Source organism: Ornithodoros turicata, chromosome 1 (assembly GCF_037126465.1).
Source record: "Ornithodoros turicata isolate Travis chromosome 1, ASM3712646v1, whole genome shotgun sequence".
NCBI classification, from domain to species: Eukaryota; Metazoa; Arthropoda; class Arachnida; order Ixodida; family Argasidae; genus Ornithodoros; species Ornithodoros turicata.
This window is the reverse complement of record NC_088201.1, coordinates 18,028,251-18,050,051: the sequence shown is the minus strand read 5'-3', so window position 1 is coordinate 18,050,051 and position 21,801 is coordinate 18,028,251. Positions and strand designations below refer to the sequence as shown.

General features: G+C 46.2%; 2 protein-coding genes across 2 annotated transcripts in view; one reads left to right on the top strand and one right to left on the bottom strand.

Annotated features, from left to right (window-relative positions):
- Nucleotides 1-21,801, top strand: part of LOC135377555 (uncharacterized) — a 50,831-nt gene that overhangs the window by 10,024 nt on the left and 19,006 nt on the right. Inside the window, exon 2 of the mRNA XM_064610067.1 lies at nt 11,863-12,023. The gene's annotated coding sequence lies outside the window, so the exon portion shown is untranslated. The remainder of the gene's footprint in view (nt 1-11,862; nt 12,024-21,801) is intronic.
- Nucleotides 10,851-17,208, bottom strand: LOC135377556 (uncharacterized). Its single transcript, XM_064610069.1, has 2 exons — nt 16,872-17,208; nt 10,851-11,995 (listed from the first exon to the last, which is right to left on the bottom strand). The coding sequence occupies exons 1-2, from the start codon at nt 17,076-17,078 to the stop codon at nt 11,771-11,773; spliced, it is 432 nt and encodes a 143-aa protein (XP_064466139.1). The 5' UTR covers nt 17,079-17,208; the 3' UTR covers nt 10,851-11,770.

Here is a 21,801-nt window from a genome sequence, read left to right as displayed (position 1 = left end):
GGTAAAAGCAATTATCATATATCCAAATTGCTACAAAAAGGTGTACGCCCCCCCTCGCTCACCGAATCAGAAGTGGTAACCCTATCATTCGTGGCAGAGACTGAGGTAGCAGGTAGAACTTTGCAACCTTTTAGGCACAACATATGCGACAAATATTACCTCCTGAAAGGTATAACTGCTTCACCCTTTTCTCTGAGAGAGTGGGATCTCAACAGATATATTCCGCGCGCCGGTCTCCACTCTTATAAAGAAGAAAACGAAACGCGCTCGGGATTTATTTGTGTATTATGCCCTCTCCATGTGACTTCTTTTGATTTCGTTCATTTCGTTTCGGTTTTGATTTGGTTCATGTTTTTATTCGCATTATTGTCTGGGGTTTTTCTGGTCTGGTAACCCCAGACATTATTGTCTAGGGTTTTTCCTAGGTTTTCCTCAGACTGCTTTCAGACATATGTCGGCACAGTTCCCTTAGAAGTCGGCCCAAGACGCACATTCTCCAAAGGCGTCAGTCGTGGCGTTGCCCACCTCTGTGAGGCCGACGAGAGCAAGCCCTTTCGCCATCACCACCACTATACCACCACTCCAATGGTACCTGCTTCGTGGGACTTCTTTTTGGTCATTTGGCTCAAGACGCAGAAAGGCGCCCCCTTTTTATTATGTGTATGAAGATGCTGTCGAAACTAAGATACGCACGTATTGGTTTTGCAGAACGCTTTTCCAGCTTGGCGGTTATCGAATGTGAACCTCAATCGATAACGGTGTGAATGGTTTGGGTTAAATTGTTCCGTAATTAGCGCAATTAAAGAAAACTGCATTAAGGTTCCAATCTTGTATGCTATCATGCACCGTTAAAAGAGAACTTCACAACATATAACGGGATCGTAACCAACCACCATTCCCAATGATATCATTCTGTCTCTTGATTTGTCGAAAATGGATGGAGGCGTTTCACTTGGACATGCTTAATGGATTGATTGCCTGGTCGCCTTTTATAGAGTCGTTCGCATCTCATACAAGTCATACTTTGAGAGATGCGCGGTTCGTTATATCACGCACGCGTTGTACAGCACGCGAATAATATAAAAAATAAATAAAAAAAACTATTCTCCACCAGAGGTGGGCGTTTGTCCTCACTAGCCCCGCCCTCACCTCAATTTTCTGGGAGAAAAATTTTCCTCACCTCACCTCAAAAAATTTTTGAAATTTTTTCCTCACCTCACCTTACCCCAATTTTTTATTTAAAAAATCCTCACCTCACCTCACCTCAAAGGAATTTTTGAGACTTTTCCTCACCTGACCTCAAAAATTTTTTTCGAAATTTTTCTCACCTCACCTCAAATAACGTGTCATTTGACCATTATAAGAAAACGGCTTAACGGAAAAATATGGGGTAAACAACTTTCTTCTGGACATTTAGTTTGTCACCATCATCAATTTGCCATTGAAATACATTTTCCAAATTGAACTCATGAAATTGCTGAGTCAGTGTAACGTTCTTCTTTTTTTTTTTTTTTTTTTTTTCTTGCTGGAGGATTTGGCCTAGTCAATCACAGGAAACGCTTCGTGGAACGATTGTTATACCCGTAAAAGTTGCGCGGAAATTGAGGTTCAGTTGCGGGTATGCGAATACCGCGCAAAGTCTGCGGCAGATCAGCGGCGAGAGAGGAGGGCAGTTCCCGCACAGATGAGAGACAGAAGCTGCGGAAAGAAGGAAATATATCCCGTGTACGCGCGGGAAAAGTTTTCATAAAGTGCGCATTCATAAATTTTTCCTCGCCTCACCTCAAAAAAATTCCCATAGTTTTTCCTCACCTCACCTCAAAATGTTTTGAAATTTTTCCTCACCTCACCTAGAAAAATTGAAAATTTCCTAACCTCACCTCAAAATTTTTAAAGATTTTCCTCACCTCACCTCAAACATTTTTTTGCAGATTTTCCTCACCTTACCTAAAAAAATTTTTTTGTAGATTTTCCTCACCTCACCTCAAATATCGTGAGGTGAGGGTGAGGAAACCCTCACCCTCGCACGCCCTCGTGAGGGTGCCCACCTCTGTTCTCGATACGTATCGTACTTGGCGATATGTAAACCCTGGAACACGTACGAGCCAAGCTCTGACGCCAGAGGAACGAGAGCTGTACAGCCATTCCCACTGGGAGTCGTAAGCACGTGTCATCTCTCGCGCCGTCTGACTGGCTGAGACGCCTGAAGTCATCAGAGCCTGATGGGCTTCGCTATTCTTGGTGCCGGTTTTCCACGCGTCTATTAGTTATCGGTTATTATTAGCCGTTATTAGTCATTTGGCCCTGAGGTGTTGCTGTGAAATCTGGAATGCAGGTTCATGTCGATGCGAATAACCCTATTTTGCGCTTACCTGGGATAACTTGGGACGAAGTGTCGCCACCCATCGATCGTGCGCATCAGACCACCTCTAAGTGAGCGAATGGTAATGTAGGGACAAAAGGAAGAGTTCGAGTCACGAAGGTTTGGTACATATGCCTTCGGTTCGACGTCGTTACATGGACGTATGTACTCATCCATTCAGTCTCTACACACACTGGCTAACCTCTCCCACAACCCAGACCAAACAAACAAACACGCACGCAAGCTAGCCGTTGTACTGGATGAGGATGCGGCAGACAAACAAAGAAGGACAAACACGACACAAGCCTCACAAGCCGTTTCTTGAACTGCCGTCTTTCCATTGAAACACTAACACAAAAAAAAAAAAAAAGAAAGAAAGAAAGAAAAGTCTACTCGAAGACAAATGCAGGAAACCGAGGCCGCATTTCTTTCCCGTAGTTGTCACTATAAGCATGCGTCGCACAAAGGAAGATGCTGTGCGCATTTTGTCCTCTCTGATGTACAAGGACATGACCTTGCTCGATGCTCCACGTGTACGCTCTTAGAACGGTCACTTCTAATAGATGTAAAATATGCCTATGCTTTTTTTTACCTCTAAAGGTAAAGGGTATAGGATGTCCTCTAACTAGCGTAACCGAGCATTGACACGGCATTGCGCAACGTCGCGTAATACCAGGATGTGGTTGGCTGTCAGGATCCGAAAGTATGCCGAAAATACGCCGAAAATAATGCTCAAATTTGCTCTTTTTTTGCACTGTGTAGTGGTAATGTTCGTGCACACAGGTTTATGAAATAGGGTGTGACTACTTCGTCTCGCGGCAAAAAGCAGAAAGACAGTTCACACGGAACCGTCACAGGCGTGATCTGTTTACGAGTGACAGTTTGTTTACGGCTTACACCGAGCGCATTGGGATCGTGTAACTCCTGCGTGTGATCATGACGCTGCCTGTAACCTCTGGCCACCACACTCTAAAAACGGGGGGGGGGGGGGTTTCTTGCACTCTAAAAACAGAGCTTCACCGCATAGCACGCTGTGCGCCAACCATTGTCACGAATGCTAGGGTTATCGCTTGTGATTGGAAGACAGAGGGGGGCGTACGCCTTTTTTGTGGCAATTTTCATTGAAATTGCCACAAAAAGGCGTACGTCCCCTTCTCTCTTCGAATCATCATCGATAATCCTATCCTTCGTGGCAATGGTTGGCGCACAGCGTGCTATGCAGTGAAGTTCTGTTTTTAGAGTGCAGAGAGTTCCGTCTAAGCTCGTTCGTCTAAGCTGAAAACGGGTAACCCCTGCTGTATACAGCAGGAGTTATCCGTTTTCAGAGGTAACGTGAGAAGTGACCGTTTTAAGAGTGTACCTGTGCGTCCATATCGTAATATCGTTTGCTAGGGATCGCGTAGTATCCGGTTTTCCATGGGCGTGAAAGGATACTAAGCCAGGACATTCTTTCGTATCGCTCCTTCTGCGGTCCTTCGTTACGCCACCGGTGTGACGCAAGCACGTTCTAGTAGCAGCTCGTAGAATGCCAAGGAGTTGGATCCTAACACGTATCTCGCTCGCAGACAAATGGATCATATCCTTATCTCTACTTAAGCTACGGATTACGCCAGTAATAATGCGATGAAGTCCCCGCGGAGCATGTTTTATTGCTGGTTGGAGGGAACTCGATGTTATGCCCTGCGTGTCCTTGATGATGTGTTCACATGCAAGCGTGGCGATCTGTTGTGCATACGAAGTTTGCTCCAGAGAAACGCTCATCCGCTCCCCATGGTGTTACATTTTGCGGCACGGCCTGCCAGTTTAGCGTGTTTTGTGGTTGTTGTGCGTCCTGTTCTGACTGGCTTTAAAGGGTCATTAATCGGTGGTGCTTTGGATGAGCCACCGTGAGTCTTTTTATTCGTGGACACTGAACCGAGACGAAAACTTGCGCATGATCCATGCAAAAATGAGTGCCAGGCATGACAAGACAGGAAAAAGAAATCCAACCTTGCGGCGGCATTACGAACCCGGAATAGAGTATATTCGAACACGACAATTGTGTGCTACTGAAGCGTGAGAAAATAAGTAAAGTGGCTCGCGAGGCTTGAGCCATGCAGACGGTCTGCACCATGCGTATGCATAATAAGTGCAGTTTCGTTTCACCGACCTAAAGTGTCTGAATGCACCGCAGGAGTGGATGCAGATCCTCACTTGGGAGGAGGGGCGGTTTCTTTGTCGGAGTGCGTAGTGGCTTCGGTTCTTCCGTTACGTTTCATAGTATTCTGCGACTGCAACGCTATTGTTCAAGGTACGAAGCATGTCAGTTATTGTTATAACTGTCCATGTAGGAAAATAAAAACCCAAACGAGACGCTAAGGACTGCTACTTTTCTGCGGGGAGCGGACAATTGCTCACCGGACGTTTGCTCACACCGTTCTATTTTACCATGAGCCCACCCTCACAGTTTCATAATTCATTTTCATTTTTTCCACTGTGTGAAACAGTGAATGATAATAAATAAGCATTGTATTTTTCAAAGCACAATTTTATTTTTCGAACCTTTTAGAAATGAATGTCCGACAGCTGCTACAAAACCAGCTTCGCTGTTAACTTGGTGGAGGCAATGACTTCCATAACGCAAGCAAGATAGGGCAATATTAGATGCTGTCGGTCGTTTCGGCCCTTTATAACCGTGGTCACAGCTCGCTTTTTCTTTGTTGTTTGAAGGTATTTAACCCAAAATTTGTAGTCGTCATTTCTGTGGTGGTGAGGGGAAATGAGGGGAGGGGATCAAAAACCTTCCAGTGCTCGTTATTTGTACAGAGAATACTAGATGAAAGAACACCACCTCACGTACACAAAGCAGGACCGCACCGGCTCCCCCTGCGATATGAAGTACAAAAAGACCTTTCCGAGGTTCACCTACCCAGGGAATTTCCATTCCGTGCAGGATTACCCTATGGAGTCATCCGACAGAATATACGGATATCTTCCCAGCCTCACACCAGTCACCATGTACTAGCTGTTGCAGCATATGTACTGCTTCGCGACTATTAAAGATATCTGTGGAAGTAAATGAACGACCAATAAATGCCCGAGATTATTACATTCGTGCTCCCCCTTTACGGACACAACCCACTGCAACGTTTTCCCCTAAACCCCGGAGTCGTACCATGCTTCTATGCTTGTGCACATGTATAAATTATTTGACTATTAAGGAGCTTCAGTCATGCGCGTGGTTGAAAGCATAACGCAGCAGTTTGATGTTTCCCGCCAGTCATCATCTTCCAGCCACAACAAAGTATATTCCCCTGCGACAAACATTTTTCTATTATACTGGGCCACTAAACACGACACATAACTTGCGAAAACAACAGACGCGTAAAAAAAAAGAAAAAGAGAGAGAGAAAAAAAACTGGAGTATTTGTCTGCCTTGAGCTTTCGGACGGTGAGTAAATGTCCGGTGAGCAAATGTCTTGGATCCCTTTTGTGCCCGCTTGCGAGGTGTTTCGTACAGCTTGGGACAAAAGTTTACGGAACACCGGGGTATCACATTTGTCTATTGGAACGAAACACCACCGGCAAAGAGGAGCGGGCATGCATACTGAGAGATGGACAGCATAGCCTGTCATCCGTTTCTTATTCGATCTCTTCCGGACAGCTTGCAGGAGGCCGCTCGGATGAAGAAACACGTCAATGCCGGTGTTCCGTGAACTTTTGTCCCAAGCTGTACGGTCGTCACTGAAGCGGTCGTGCCATCTCACTGTTGCGATTTCCAAGGTCGCATATTTGCTTGGAGTTATTTCTTCATAATGCAACCTATTAAAATAGGGTCATGGTTTCATGAGCACTCGACGATTGCGAAAATCAAATAACTTTCCACTCGCCGAGTCGAGGGAAAGTTGAAATTCTTGGGAGCCTCGTCTAGCGGTCCCTTTGAGCGATGCAATGATACGAGTTAAGAGATTTCGTGGGACTGTCATGCAGCAAACCCCGTCACACAGTAACCCTACACTCGTTAGCTTGCATTACTTGGAAGTGTACCTCTTTCGTCGCCCAATCTCAGCCATCTGGCCACATGATGGGGAGCACTGGAGGGCGTCTTATATTGCGTTCTGTATTTGATATCGAGCTAAATATATGACTGGGAACGACAAAGTGCAGCCTTGGTGCATGCCAGGGTCCACATAGAAAATATCGGGGCTTCATACTGACTTCGTGTCCCACTTCCTTCCAGGCTCCAGCGCACGTGTTTCACAAAAAGGGTGTCAGCTTGCATCTCCTTTCGTTTCGAAAATGCAACATGCTCCTGCGTCAGTCTGGCCTTGCAAGCTGCTTTAGAATCCTCTATCTATACCGGAATGGTTACCGAGAAGGTATGGTTGCAGCTGAAGTTGTGGGATAACCTGTGGAACAGTTCCAATATAGCCACTTCTGATATGCATGTCGTTTACTGCACTGCTACTTACAGGACGGTCCCGAGGAGCGTTTGAGTGTTTGTTCAATAGCAGGTTGCGTGATGTATCCGTGCCCTCAACCAGGATTCAGACACTTGTAATGGCAGGAAATGAGTGTATACCCGAAACGAACGTAAACACTCAATGTCTTCCGATGCTCGAAATTCCCAGGGAGTATGCGTCCGGGAAAGGATGATAGCATCCTTTGAGTCATATAGAGCGAAACGATGACAGGAAAGGGGGCATTCCCCACAGGGCAAAGATATCCGTCATAGGGGACACTGGTATTAGCTGGCCCGTGGAACGCCAGAGGATGGCCATCGCTTTAGAAGTGACGCATTTCCGGCGTCTTGCACGTGACGATGCTTGCCGCTCCTCCTTGCCGTAAACTTCACACGCGTTCGTTTGGAAGCAGCTGTCTGAGTTTGAAGCGTTCCATGTCTGTGAAAGCAGAATCGCAGACGCGTTGATAACCTCACACGTGCCGCGAGCTTGTCGTGCGGAAGCTCGCGCTCTGGTGAATGTCAAGAAGTTGTAATTAAGTAGTGCGTGCGCAAGATGTAATTTGAGCTCCACTAGTTTTTGCACAAAGTTTTGCTTGTTCTCCCAGCGCTCGAGACGCGCTTGTTTCGGTTCCGGCTCCGTCTTATTTGCGTAGCAAAATCTGGTGATGGATATTTCACCCAGACATGTACAAAATGATGAAAGATGGAAGTCGCTGAGAAGGGTAACCAGCTGTAGGACTCGAACCCACATCTTCTGGATTACCGTGTCTATGTGTTCCTACGTTCTATGTGTCGACTTTCTATGTGTTCTAGACTCGGAACATCAATTTGTCACGTACAAAATGGCACACAAGTTTATTTAAAACAAGATACCAAATACTGAGAGCCTTGATTAAAATACAGCTCGAAACACTTGAAAACAAAAGTATTTAAAATAGAGTACCAAATGCTTCAAAAGGTATTTAAGATACGTTGAAGATACTTGAGCGCTATCGGTTGTAAATAAGACCCGTGGATATACACTGTCGTTTCGAGACTTAACTGAGATATCGCAAAGACGTAGAGGCGGATGCTTGATAGGCTTCAGGCTGCAATCTGACAATGTAGACAGCCTGAAAGACCCTACCTAGCTGAACCCTATCGGACGCTGTCTTTATATCACTCAAAGACAAAATAAAAAAATAAAAAAAAAGAAAATGGAAGTCTGCGAGAAGCTGGCAGCAGTGCGAACACAATTGACTAAGTAATTAAAGTACTGAGCAGAAAACACACACAAATATTTTAGATAGGGTACAGAATGCTCCTTGGAAAAAGTAACTAGTAAGATACTAAGCACAAAAAAAGTATTTAAAATACGGTGTCTTAAATATAATACTTAAAATACGTACAAGTCTGATTTAACCGTATTTGCTCGTTCCAGGATTTTTAAAAATTGATTGGCTTTTGATAATGACAGGCTCCAATTTTGCTATCTCCCATTTCCCAGAAAACCCCTAATTAAAAAGTTAGCAAATTATAGTCATATAGCAATTGACATCATCTTGTTGTACTCTGGGTGATAGAATGTCCACCCGGCCGTATAATTGGCCTGCAAAACTGATTGATTGATTGATTTGTAAAAAAAATGGAGCACAACTGACATTTGTACTGCTCTCATAACCTTTTATTAAAAATATGTAACGTATAATAATAATGAAAAAACACCCGGTACATTTGTGAAGGAGAAAGAAATGCTATACAAAATGCATATTTTAGCACCCAACAGATAAGCAAATGGCATGAAAACTTCTTTTCTCGCCATCCCATGCTCTTTGGATCGTTTTTTTTTTTTCTTCTTTTAGACCATCTAGCTTCATGAACCCCAAAGACAGACCATGATGCTCCACCTAAGACATGCAACCCGTACATTTCCATGACGTACGGGCTTGTAGCCTGGCCCAGTATATATAGTTGGCGAGTCATAAAATCGTGTGTGGATTCAGTGACAGAACGGTGACGAAGCACCGCATGTATAGACTCGTATAGATGCAAACGAGGTGTAAACCAGGCGCAACACAGCTTCTGAAAGATAGTCGACACCACTTTCAAACATCACGCTTCTTATAGTTGAAATTACAGCCGGACAGTGTAATATGCAGCGATTTCGCTACTTAGAATCCTCGTAGCGTCGAATTGTCGCAACCTGTTCCCGGATAAATGATTTCGTAAAGTTCCTGACGCGCCAGCCCGCGTGGAGTGCTCTTGTAAATGCGTGGGTCATGCCCAGCATACATAACACAATTCAGATAAGCATATATAGGTATGCATGTGGAAGGCGTACATGGTGGTGCTCATTGAATTTAGTCGTCAACGAAGCTGCAGTCTCGCGCATTCATTAAAAATGCGCAAGACTGAAGTGTTTGCATGCAAACTGGAGGCCGACACCTGGAGACCTGCTTCACAGGAAGGCTTCTTTCTTCCATGCACCGGAAAGCACAAAACGCTCGCAAAGAAACACACCATAGCACTACGCGCTGTTGTGCACCAAATTGTCGGGAACGACGGGAAAATCTTAGATAAACTTGACGAACATTTTGTTACCACTCGAACTTGTGTTTTGTGGAATATGCCGGTGTGGTTACGTCCCATTTCGCCTACTGCGATTTTAAGGATTAAGAGAGTGAAAGGGGTAGGTGCCATTAGGCGAAATGGGACTGTCGTGTCATCTCATTAGGCGAAGTGAGACTGCCAACAAGTGACTATCACTGATTGACGTCAGCCAGGAATGGTGTGCAGTTCGGAAACTTTCAAAATTCTAATCAAGTGCGGTGGAAAAAGCAGTTGTTCAGAACTGACAAACTGGCGTATATGCAAGGAGCAAGGGATGCGGTTCTGCAACACAGCCAGGCCCGCGGCGCCTGTGGCTCGACACTACGAGCTACTACGAACGGCATATCAGGACCCTACACAGCTCTGTATACGGCGATGCTTAGGAGAGAAATTATTGGTTGATCCCAAATATTTGGAGGTACGTTGTTAGAGGAATCAGCGGATGCGGTTGAGACAGAATTTCCTCATAGTACAGTAAAACGCTGCCTGTTCCACTATGCACAGTGCATATGGAGACGGGGATGAAGACAGACGACAAATATAATACAGAGTAATATGGCACCACAGCCACAGGTTTAACGCGGTGGCCCAGACGAGAGACCAAGCGAAAGAGAAGCAAATGGTGACGCTTATATCCGGCCACATGCCACCATGCAGAAGGATGACCTACAGGATAGTTAATGAGAAGCCTCATCTGCTGAAGACACAACTTGAAGTCTGCGATCGAAGGCTGGTCTCATACGTAGACGCTGTCGGACATCTGATTACCTTGAGCTATGCTCGTTACCATTTAGAAATGTGTTCAGCTTCTTCGACCTCGCAATCTTTCAACAACATCATCAATAAATGATGGAAAAAGGATCATGACATGGGATGATGGGAAGTCTTTCAATGTCAAATACAAACTCCTTGTTAAACATGGGGTTCTTTCGTGTCAAAGAAAAATTGGCATTTTTGCTTAAAATGCGAACTTCAATGATGATCAAGCACAGGCTGCAACGGAGAAGGAGAAACGCTTTTTTCTTCAATTTTTTTCACGATATATGTTTCAGTAGGCGTAATGGGACTGCCTGGCACGTACATTAGGCGAACTGGGAGTTCCGGTTCCGGGTGAGGGAACAAGGCGAGGGATTAGGAGATAATTTGATAAGAAGCATTAGGTGAAATGGGAATAGGCGAAATGGGAAGACACGGCCGGGGTTATACCGTATAACCATACCACGGATAGAAAGTTAGCTGGAAAGCAATACAACAATTCCTCTCGTCCACCCCCTTGCCCAACACACGCAAAAGGGAGTGTTATTTAGCGGAATGTCCACGAGGTACCCGTGCTTCGTCCATGTAATTTTTGATGTGCTGACACTCAGCCGGCAGGTGCAAGTTTCACTCCTGATGCTTTTCCGCTGTCAATGATTATCCTCTGCAGAATGAGTGAGTTAGTGAGAAAGGCACCTCTACCATATGTTGCATATGTTTATTTACAAAGAGCTGTACACGAAATGATGGGTCAGAAGATCGCTCGATTCGCCCATCTTACATTGCTGCAGGCATTCGACTCGTGCTTTGTATATCAGATCTAGACTCGTGTGGATTAAGAAAACTACAATAAATAAAATAAATACGAATCAATCATTTGATCGTGGCACCATGGTACAAGAAAACAGAGTATCGCCGAATTTTACAATGTTACCGAAGTCCGTCTACGTCCTGGTTGGTCGCTAGAGGAAGATGTTCGTCTGCAGACGTGTGATATCTGCAGCCAGTAGTCTTCCACGTTTTCGGAGTGTTCAGTTTGTAGTATGGAAACGAAATGCTCCCTACAAAAGGTCGGTGAAGCGTCTACCCCTAGACGTACGCACTTATAGCGTAATGAAATATTTCTTCTTCTTTTTTTTATGACGAGACGGACATGTTTCTTGTAGACATTGACACATTGCTTTGAGGTACATTGTAAATTTTGACAGTACAAAATTTCTGCATAACTCTTTTGATAGATCCTGGATGCAATAAGGGCTCCATGACGTCGTTCCGGCAGAGTGCGGCGGTAGCATTAAATTTTGTAAAACTCGCACTGCACGGAAAGGCATGCGCACTGGCTTCGATGAAAACGCCAACGGGGACTCCCGCATCTAAAGTAGGCTCTCGATGGGAGCATGTCTTTTGGCAGCTGCGCTGGGCAACGCCCGCTATTTTTCAACGCAGACACAGTCGGAGTTTCACAGAAGTTTCACAAGTGCAAGACTTTCCTAGGTACACAGTGACTTGTCCTAGCCTTGTCCGTACGCTGCACTGGTCCCAAGCTTCGTAGTTGTGTCGTTGTGATACATAATTGTGAGTGTAGCGTTGACGTCCTGGATGTTCTGAGGTTGATCCACTTAGCGGATGGGTTCGTTCTTGAGCCTACACTCGCATTCAGTGTGGTTGTCGAAGATGAAGTCTTGAGGCTCATAACGTGTATCTCCTTCAGGTCCCATGAGGATTGCGACGAAGTGGAGTCGCACCGCTTGTATTGTTTTGGCCTGACAGTGGTGATCCTCTGTGGAGCAGCACCCGGTATCTGGAGCACATCGATGCAGGATCGCACAGTGCGGCAGGAACTTCTGCAACGCCATGGGAGAACACGATAGCGTGAGTGCACTGGAAACGTATCGCTCTTCATTGTTTACTCCTTTCTGTAAATCATTCTGCTCAATTTTTATAAACGCTTTATTACGTGCCATGCGAAAGAATAACAGTACGTGATATACCCTGTACTGGATGGATTCTAGAGGGGTCAGGCCCCCCACATGTCAAGGCTAAGACTGGTATGTGTTGGTGGCGGCCACAATCAGTCTTCAAACGTAGGCAACGCATATATAGAGGAATAGATGAGCAGAAAAGAAAGAGTAGAAAGTCAGAATGAATGTAAGGTACCAGAATACAGAAATCGTACAACCACCACCGGCAACAGCGAACAAATAGGACTTTGCTGTGGGACATAATTTCGTCCGAGTGGTGGGGCTTACCTGGACCGTTAAGACCAAATAAGAGCGCGCAATCACATTGTCATTCGACAGGGTTTCGTGAGCAATTATGCGAATATAATCGTATCTTTGGAACAGATTGTAAGTCTAAAAATCATGATGTTGACATACTTATTCAGCGCACGTCAGAATAGCGTTGTGACACAAGGAAGGACTCTATCGATTTTGCATTCATTTATCGCCGCACTAACATAGTTAAAGTATTGCGAAGGTATGATACATATTGGATAAACCTTTCGCCCGAAAATAATAAAATCCACTACAAAAGCCATTCGAAGGAATCTTAGGTCTAAAAGTGTTGTCTGCGTCCATTTTGTCTGTTGTTTGTGTCCAAAGTACCCATTTTCAACGAAATGTGTAGTTTCACACACTTTGCGCAGCGACCGAGTGTCTTTTGACCACCAGAAAGTACTTGTGGAACGAATGTAGGAATCTAATCTCTCATATCTTGATGTCTATCCACATGTAGGTGACTTTTGGTTGTCCGGCTGTCCTCAGTAGCTTATTCGGTAACGTGTTGGCTTGCTGAGCTCAAGATCGCGGGTTCGATCACGGCCGAGGACGGTAGTGTGGGTACCTAGCCGATAATAAGGAACGTAGGTCCGTGCTGTGCACCTGCCAGGTGACAACTGGCCGGCGCGTTTATTGCGTCGTCGTCCGATCATGATGGCGTCCACAGAGGGCGCTACAGTAGCAATGTGGGGGAGGTAAGCATTGCTTCCAACACCGTGTGTCAGAGATTTCCCGCGCACGTCAAAAGAACCCGAGGTAGTCGAAATTATCCGAAGTCCTAGCCAGCGGCACGTGCCGCATGTCGCCACACAAATACGCTGACTCACCTTAGGTGTAAATCCGCTCTTTTGCAGCGGTGCATAAAATTGTCCCGCATTGTCTGCGGACGTAGCACCAGGGATCGGAACCGAAACTGAACTGAACCAAACTATTTTTTCTCGCGTTCAACCGAACCGGAACTGAACCGAAATAAATTTAGGCGTTACCGGTTCGCGAAACGGTTCAGACGTAATGTGCGTTGTGAGAGATCGGGACTGCGATTTACACGCCGCGTTGAAAGACAAATTCGAAACCGAAACTGTAACAAAACTACAACCCAAGTGCGTGAGATATTTCCTCCTCGCAGCTATTGCGTTTATTCAGTTGTGTTAGTTTTGAGGTCGTGATGTGATGTGATAGAGGTTTTAAAAAATGAGGACGTATGTCAGGAGTCATCCTTTCTGCAGTTGTAGGCTTCTTTGTACGCGATTTTTGTCGTCCAGCAACCCCAAGTTTTCATTTTTGGCGGTGAAAATAGTGGCCACTCCCTGAGTAGAATTTAACAGGGTGTATACGATGGGTGAACATAGAGAGTAAAGTATGCTACTGTAACGTTGCACCTGAAATGCAGATCTGTAACACGCAGTGTTGCTGTGAACCACTGCTGTGTCGCCATCAACAACAACAAAATCACATTTGTGTTATTTGAGAATCGTAAGGACGTGCTTGCTTTTAATTCATTTCAATCCGCTCAAAATTCACTTTCCTGAGCCGGTTTAAACCGGTTCGAACCGATATTTTGCGCTGCTGCGGAGCTGGACCCGAACGGAACCATTACACCTGAACCCGAACCGAACCGAAAAGAATAACGGTTCCGATTCCTGAGCACAACAAACGATTAGAACGCAACGAAAGACAGCTGAAACTTTGCAAGTGCTTTTGGCAAGCAATAATGACTTAACTCTATGAAACGGGCTTTTTTTGAACTCGTACGCTATTAACGTCGCGCAAGCAAAACAAAAACTAAAGACACTGCCACTTTATCATTACACTTTACTGAAAAAAGAAAATACATATTTCTTTTTTTTTTTCGAACCGAATACGGAAACCGTCCACAAGGCGGTCCTTTAAACATTCAAGGGCATTAAAACGTGAACCTCTCTTCGGATGGGGTTTCGGTACTATGGCAGAGGTGAAAAACACCAGCAGACAAAACTGGCGTTTGTTGCGTACGTCCCTCCGTAACTTCACCATTTGACATTTCTTTCTCTGTCTGTCTTGAGTTACGTTGAGTTACTATTAATAATTAATTCGGGGCCTTACGTCGCGAGACAACTGCGATCATGAGCGACACCACGGTGGTCGGGTCTGTGGATTAATTTTGCCCAAGGGTTCTTTAACATGCGCCGAAATCTCGACACATGGCACGCCACATTTAACGTCCCTCGCGGAAGACGGCGTGTCTGAGCAGCTTGTACCCTTCCACCAAGTTGCCACCTGTGATATCCTGTGTCGGTTACGTCAGCAACGCCGCAAGGCTCTGATAGCTTATCCAATGTCGCTGCGCCGCTATTCCCTTGATACACCACATAGTGTTTATGTTCTCGACTGCGCGGCATACCTTTGTGTTTATAGCGTTCCATTCCTCGGCCGGATTTGAATCCGTGATCTTGGGATCAGCAGGCGGACACGCCACCGACTGAGCCACCAAGGGCTGGTCGCTCCTTAGCTTAAGCTTTAGTATTGTTGTCAATTTTCCTACGCTCTACCGACAGAATCTCGTGGTTTTCGCTTCCATGGGTGTGCTGCAGGAGGGCAACATGAGCATGAGGGCATTTGCAGCATGGGCTACATATTCTTGCGTGAACGATGAATTCTCAGGAAGCGAATTTATCACTCCATGTGTTCTCCACGTTCATGAACGGACGTTGCTAAGGCGCCGTTAGCATTGAGGCAAAACAAAATAGAATATATAAATAGAACTTGCCTACTGGAGCATGGTGTCAGTTGGGTACAGGCAAAGAAAGCTGGCATTTAAAATCAACCGACTTCGCAATGAACAAGTGGTGTTCTCTGTCGGGTTGTTTCACTTGCCAATAACGCGTAATTACAATATGGAATCGTAATGTAACGCCATGTATAGGTGAGGTTTTGGTGAAGACAGGGTGGCGGGGGGGGGGGTGTGCAAAGAGATCGTGCCTTTGGCTCGCGCGTTTTCGTGGTTGGATATACAATAAAAACAAAAGAGGAAGAAATCCGAGAGTGTAGCTGTGTAAAGAACATTCACGATAGCTTGGCAGCACTTAATTTTTATCGGTACTTAATTGTCTCCGAATTGCGAATTTTGAAACACGCTCCTGAGTTTTAAGTTGGCAGGTTCTGTCCCTCCGTGTTTTCAACTAGCCATGTTATGGAACGAGTGAGTTCTGTAAACTCAGCCCAGTAAACTTGAGGGCATTGGTACTTGCATTGCTAATTGCATCGTTAATTTGTCTGACCCGAGTTGCAATGTGAGCGCCGGCTGTGCTGTCTGGGTGTTTTCCCTGGTTTTGCTCGGACGTTTCGCGACAACTGTCGGCACGGGTCACTGTGAAGTCGGGCCCAGGACGCACGATTTTGCCCCCCCCCCCCCCTGCGATAGTCGTGACATTGCCCGCCTGAGCGTGGCCGACTACGGCGAACAGTTCCACCACCACCACTTTGGCTTCTTCAGTCCATCGCGTAATCGAAGGTGCAATGGATTAATCCGAAGGGCTCAAAGAGCTGGCTGCCTTCCCACCTTGTGCTTTCTGAACACGTGAACGTGCCTCGTTAGAGGCTATTTATAGTCACTGCTAGACGCGGCTCGTCAAGTAATTAAGTAGGGGATGGAGGAAGTCCGAAACGTTGTTAGACTGTTGAAGAATGTTACATCCTCGATTTCAAGCTGGGATGCAATTAAACAGCGATGTGTTGCGAGAAATATTATGCGTGATTTGACCATTCTACTTCCATTTAACGCCTCTCTGCGGAACATGCCTTCCATTCATCGGTGCTCATGTTGGCTTACACACTCAAGTGCAGGATGTGTTTCAGCGCACCGTGGTGGCGGTACTTTATTAACCACTACCTGCATTTCCTTTGAAAGATCGCGTTTTACTGAACGTTGTAGGGTATCGCTTTGTTGCTATGCAATGATTAGGAAACTGTGCTATATATGGTACGACGATTCGGCGCTAATACCCCCGCAGCCATGATTTGTGCCAGACTTATCTAGGCATCGAAGATCATGGCAATATATTACTGGGCCGACTTCATTTTGAATCATTCCTATTAGATAATCTGTCGGCGTGCATTCTTCCCGATGGCGGTCCTGACAGCACTGTCGCGTGCGATCAGCATTGCCATCGGGTACCTCACCCATGTACCGCAGACCTAACAAGACACGCGATATGAAATAACGCGTTTTGCTGCTGTACAAACCTGCATAAACCTTATACCGGAAGAACAGAAAGCTCAAGGTGCCTATAAAACGTGATCACTTGACAGACGAAAGCTTAAGCGGACTTTTGCAGCATCCAAGGGGGAAAGGGCGCGCACACTTTTGCAACCACGAAGGGCCGAGCTACAATGAACAACTTGCGGCTGTGCGTTTGCTCGCTAACGGCGCACGTTCGTTTTGTTTTTGGCAAAGTGTACTCACCCTAGTATCGTTGGGCTGGAGGTCCTTGATGCAGAGAACTCGTGGCTGTGGCTGTCGGCACGATCCTTCACGCCAGACATGCTGCTCGTGCTGCGTGGCTCTCTGGAAGGCTTGGCTGGCGGGCCTGCGTGGGCCCCTCGCCCAACAGGCGGCCAGCAGCCCCAGGGCTAGTGCCCAGACTAGTATGCCGTGGGGGATCCTCGCCATGCTTTTTTAAGCCGGCGACTGCCCGCGGCGCAGCCGCTATCTTGAGACATTCGGAGAGATAGAAGAGCTCAGCTCGACGACGTACTTCTCCGAGTGGCAAACAAGAGTGAAATGTCCAAGCTGATAGCCAGGCGCTGCCACTTGAGAAGCGCCTCGGGGCTTTTTATTGGTTCTCCCTTGCCAAGTGACGCGGGTCTAGAAGCCACGAAGGGCGCACAGTATTTGTCTTTCCGAGTGCATAAGAGCTCTTTTTTCGATGCTCCACGTTCAAATATTTAGTTGGCGTGCGCTACGTGTGGTCTTCGAAGAGGCTTTTTTGGGGCTCACTGCCACGAAGCGGGTCACGCGCTAAGGGTCAAGCGCAAAGCATGTGTGACTGCGCGAGGCTGCTGCTTGCGCTTGCGATTAACCGTGTAGAGACTAATGTGGTACTGTCAACTTTTCTAGGTAATTGCGCACAGTCGTATAACAGAGCACAACACAGTCTTAGCCAACCATAACCCTGAATAACATCGTTCTCTCCCGTGATTTGATGAAAACGGAGGCGTACGCCTTTTTGTGACACTTGGCTCGGTTTCACCAACGCTGGTTAACTTTGAACCGAGATCAAGCGTTGCTAAAACTTGAGGTTAACACTCAATTCTTTTTTGCAAACGTTAGTTGGTGACGTGATGAATGTTTCGGTAACAATAACTCCCTTTTGTGAAGCACAGTTAAGCGTTAAATTCAAGTTAAGGGACCGTTGATCTCGGTTCAAGTGTTAATCGGCGTTGGTGAAACCGTGCCTTATTAGATAACTGCATAGGTTTCACAAAAAGGCGTACGCCACGCGCTTTCCGCAAATCAAGCGTGATAACGCTATCATTATGTACAGTGGTTGGCCCCCAGCGTGTTATGTGGTGAAGTCCTGTTTTCAGAGTGTACTTGGGTTCATCTACGTCTCTGTATAGATAAAGGTTTAGGGAGAATGTTTTAGATTAAAGTTCCCTGAAACACGGCTAATGTACAAAGTTATACGTTGAGCGTCGCGGCAATATCAATCTGTCATGCGAACGGCAATGGCGCAAACCATTGCCGTGAATGATAGGGTTATCGCCTCCAATGAAGGGTTATGGCTGATTCGAAGACAGAGGAGGGCGTACACCTTTTTGTGTCAACTATCGGCAAGTCGGTCTCGTCACCACCACCATCACCTTGTACCAATTATCGTTATATTCAAATTGACACAAAAATACGTACACCTCTCTCTCTCTCTCTCTTCCTGGCAATGGTTGGCGCACAGCGTGCTATGCGGTGAAGTTCTGTCAGTGAGAACTCTGCAGTGTACCTCTCATCTACAGTGCACCTCCGTCCCATCAGTATTGTTCATCTTGCCTATGCCTCACTTTGAAATCGTCAACTCTCTTCTCCCCCCCCCCCTTTTTTTTTTTTGCTATAGTCGTGACTATGCCCACTTGAGTGCGGCCAACAACGGCAAGCTACTTCGACTAATTCGCTGAAGTCTAATCATTCCATGGAAAGGTATAAAGTCTACGAGCTGAAGAATTTGGAACCCAACCATTCGTAGCTGTCAGTCGAAGAATATAGACTCTGTATAGCATGAAATAGTATGTGCTGACTCTCTCCTGGTTTCTCGAACCTTCAACTCCCGAAAGTTATAGAAAACTTGCAAACAACTCCTTGCAGCCGACGAAATAACGGTATACGTATTTCGCCAGCATACGTATTCGTAAGGTACGTATATTCTAATTGTGAATCATGGTTGTCTAGGGACGTATAGGTGAATCGGTCAAGCCACCGTCACGTGTAGAGGGAAACGCTAAAACAAAACAAAACAATCAAACAAAAAACGTGCGCTTTGAAGGTCAGGCGTTATATGATTTGACGTGGTCTCTCCGGTATTTATGCAAATGGGAGAACGGCACGTGTGTATGGAGCGCGTCTGTTGTTTCGATGTGGCTCGTTGATCATGTTTTCTGTTTCCTCGCATTTTGGAGTTGTCTTATCACGTACTCCCTCACTCGCGGAAGTGATTATAGGCGTAGAACGTTTTCTGTAATGTTCGGTGACCAGTCGTGGGCAGTAACCATACATCTGAGTATAGTTTAACTATACTAGTTCAACTTCAACTACATCTCAGCGGCAGTAGTTACAGCTACTTTGCAACTACTGCAATGTAGTTTAACGACATTTTTAACCACTCTGACTTTCTCTTTCTTTTGTTCATTTCTAAGCTTTCCATTGGGAGTAGACAGTGCAAAGGCGGCTCGGGAGCGACGAAATGGTAGCTTTCACAATAACAACTTCCTCTAAATCTTGTTTCCGCCATGTTTACTCACACCGGCCTCCGCAACTGTCGTGTGCATTTGCCAGAATTCACTGTACGCTACTTTATTGGATCATGCCAGAAATTCTGGACACACGGCACTTTCCTATATAGAGTAGTGCATTTAAAAAGGGAAATGTTGTCAGCGTGGTCGACACTGCTGTAGTGGACTCGTTTTTATTTCATACGTTCCTACTGCTTGCTGCAGTAGTACTGCACACGCTGTTTGCGGGTGCCCCCCCCCCAATTCTTGCTATTGGAAGTCGGTAATATTAGAGCCACTAAATAGGGAGCAGAGTAGCAACACTGAGCCACGCCGGCGAGCGAGCCCGCCATCTTGAGTCAGGCGCGGCTGCGTCGCCTAGCAACGGGACGCCAATCTCCTCCTCCTCCGGTGGAGAACACCGCGCAGTAGAGCCAGCTCGCAACCCAGGAAACCGGTTTTGCATGGAGGTGACTCAACATGGTCGGCGAATTCTTGGAAGGAGAAACCACGTGACACGATCGGCCCAATCGCGGACCCCGAACGTCGGCTCCGGCACGGAAAAGGAATGCGATACTCTGTACCCCTATTTAGTGACTCTAGGTAAAATATGCTCGCAGAATAATTATATTTAGGGGAAAAAAAGCTCGGACGTTTCGCATCTGCGTGGTGTCAAAAACTGTCCGGCAACGTCGAAGAGGCGTTCCACGACTGCACTGCCTGGTGGCGTGAGTTGAATTGTTGGTGGCATGTTTTCACGCTGGGGGGTAGTTTTCCAAGATCTACAGCTCGGGGGATTTGAGTCCCGATACGACTCCACCTCTGAATACTCTGTTTGGTGCTCATTAGCGTCCGAAGAAACACAGCCGCGGCCATTTACTAAGCTTAATATGTCGCCGCTGTCAGTTTCATCTTGACCGTCCGGCAAAGCGAAGTATACAGCTCTGCTATGGGGGGTGCAGTAGCTATCATTTGGACGTGTCGCCATTTCTTCGCACTCTCGTTTTCCTACGTCCACAAGCTTCGCTTGGACCTCTGTGCGCCGTCCGTGGGGAGCACACGAAAGTTCGAACTACGGAACGAGCACTTGGCGATTTGACATCCTTCATATTATTCAGAATGCTGCCAAAACGGTCACTCATGCTTGAAAGCACGATGTTTATAAGAAGGACCTATATGAGCAGTCCTCTAAAAGTGTGAAATGAACCACACCTCACGAGAATATGTGCTGCTCACCTTCAGGTGCTTGAGGAATTTGCTCTAGTTCTTCAAATTTCCTGTTATTGCCTTGTTTGGACAATACGTACAATACGCGACAAAGTTTTTCCGATATATGGCTTCATCGTAGCATTTTTGTATGCAAACTTCACCACGAATGTATCCAACGCAGCACCGTACTACGGCATAAGACATGCTCCAACCAATGCTCCCGAGGTTCTGACACGTTCGATCATGTCTTTGAATGTGCCTGTACAAAATTCCCTTCTCATCCCACATATGTCATGCAAAGCGTGGTGTCTCCACGCCTGCGCCGCAGTTTCCTCTCGGTTATGCCCTGCAGTTATGCGCTTTTTGCTGTCTACATCGTATCCGTAATCCTGGTGTATGTTTTTACCCGTGGTAACCCTCAAAAAGAAACACTCAGTTTTACCTTAATCTAAACAATGACAAGGAGAGCCGTGAAGCAAGCCGAGGTCAAGGGCAAAAATAGGAAGTAGTAGTTATGGCCGCCAGTTACATAGCTACTGTAGTTAGCTACAAAAAATTCCTTTTAATTAGTAGCTTCTAACTACTTTTAACTACCTTAGAGTGGCTTAACTAGTACGTTAACTACATATAGTTAAACTGCTCATCACTGTCCGTGGCATTGACCCGGGGAATCTGATACCATATATCCTTTTCGCTCATTATGTACGCTGTTGTCGGAAAATATTCGAGTTTTGTACTACGTACTTCGCCATTCATGTGGCATTGCTCAACATACCTTTTTACAAAAGCAAGCGCCACCTGGGACACGCAAGGGATCATGGGAACTTGGAGCGCCTTAGAGCATACGAGACGGCCAGAGGCGGAGGTAGAAGAAGAACAAGAACATTCCCGGTGTGCGCAGCAGCAGCGTCTGCCGGGGTAAACCATAACTATGGTAACCATAACCGAAGCAGGCGATGAAGCAGTGTCGCTCGAAGTTCCCATGCTGCTTTGCGCCGCGCGCTTGGTGGCGTGCGCATCTTTTTAAAATCGTCTATTGAAATTATCGACTACGGAGGGCCTCTGGGAGTGCGGTGACCCAGATGGGGTCGCATCGCCAGAAACGAAACAAGCATGCACTCTTTTTCATCTCAGAGGGGGGTTCCGTAGGGGATGTGTGACACCCGAACTTCGTGTAATTCTTCCCTCATAAGGTCGGGTCATTT

What these genes read in the sequence shown, in the direction of transcription:
- LOC135377556 (XM_064610069.1), bottom strand. Translation starts at nt 17,078, where the DNA reads ATGGCGAGGATCCCCCACGGCATACTAGTCTGGGCACTAGCCCTGGGG. An exon ending in TCCAGCCCAACGATACTAGG is followed by an intron (nt 11,996 to 16,871) that starts GTGAGTACACTT and finishes ATGGCGTTGCAG; the next exon opens with AAGTTCCTGCCGCACTGTGC.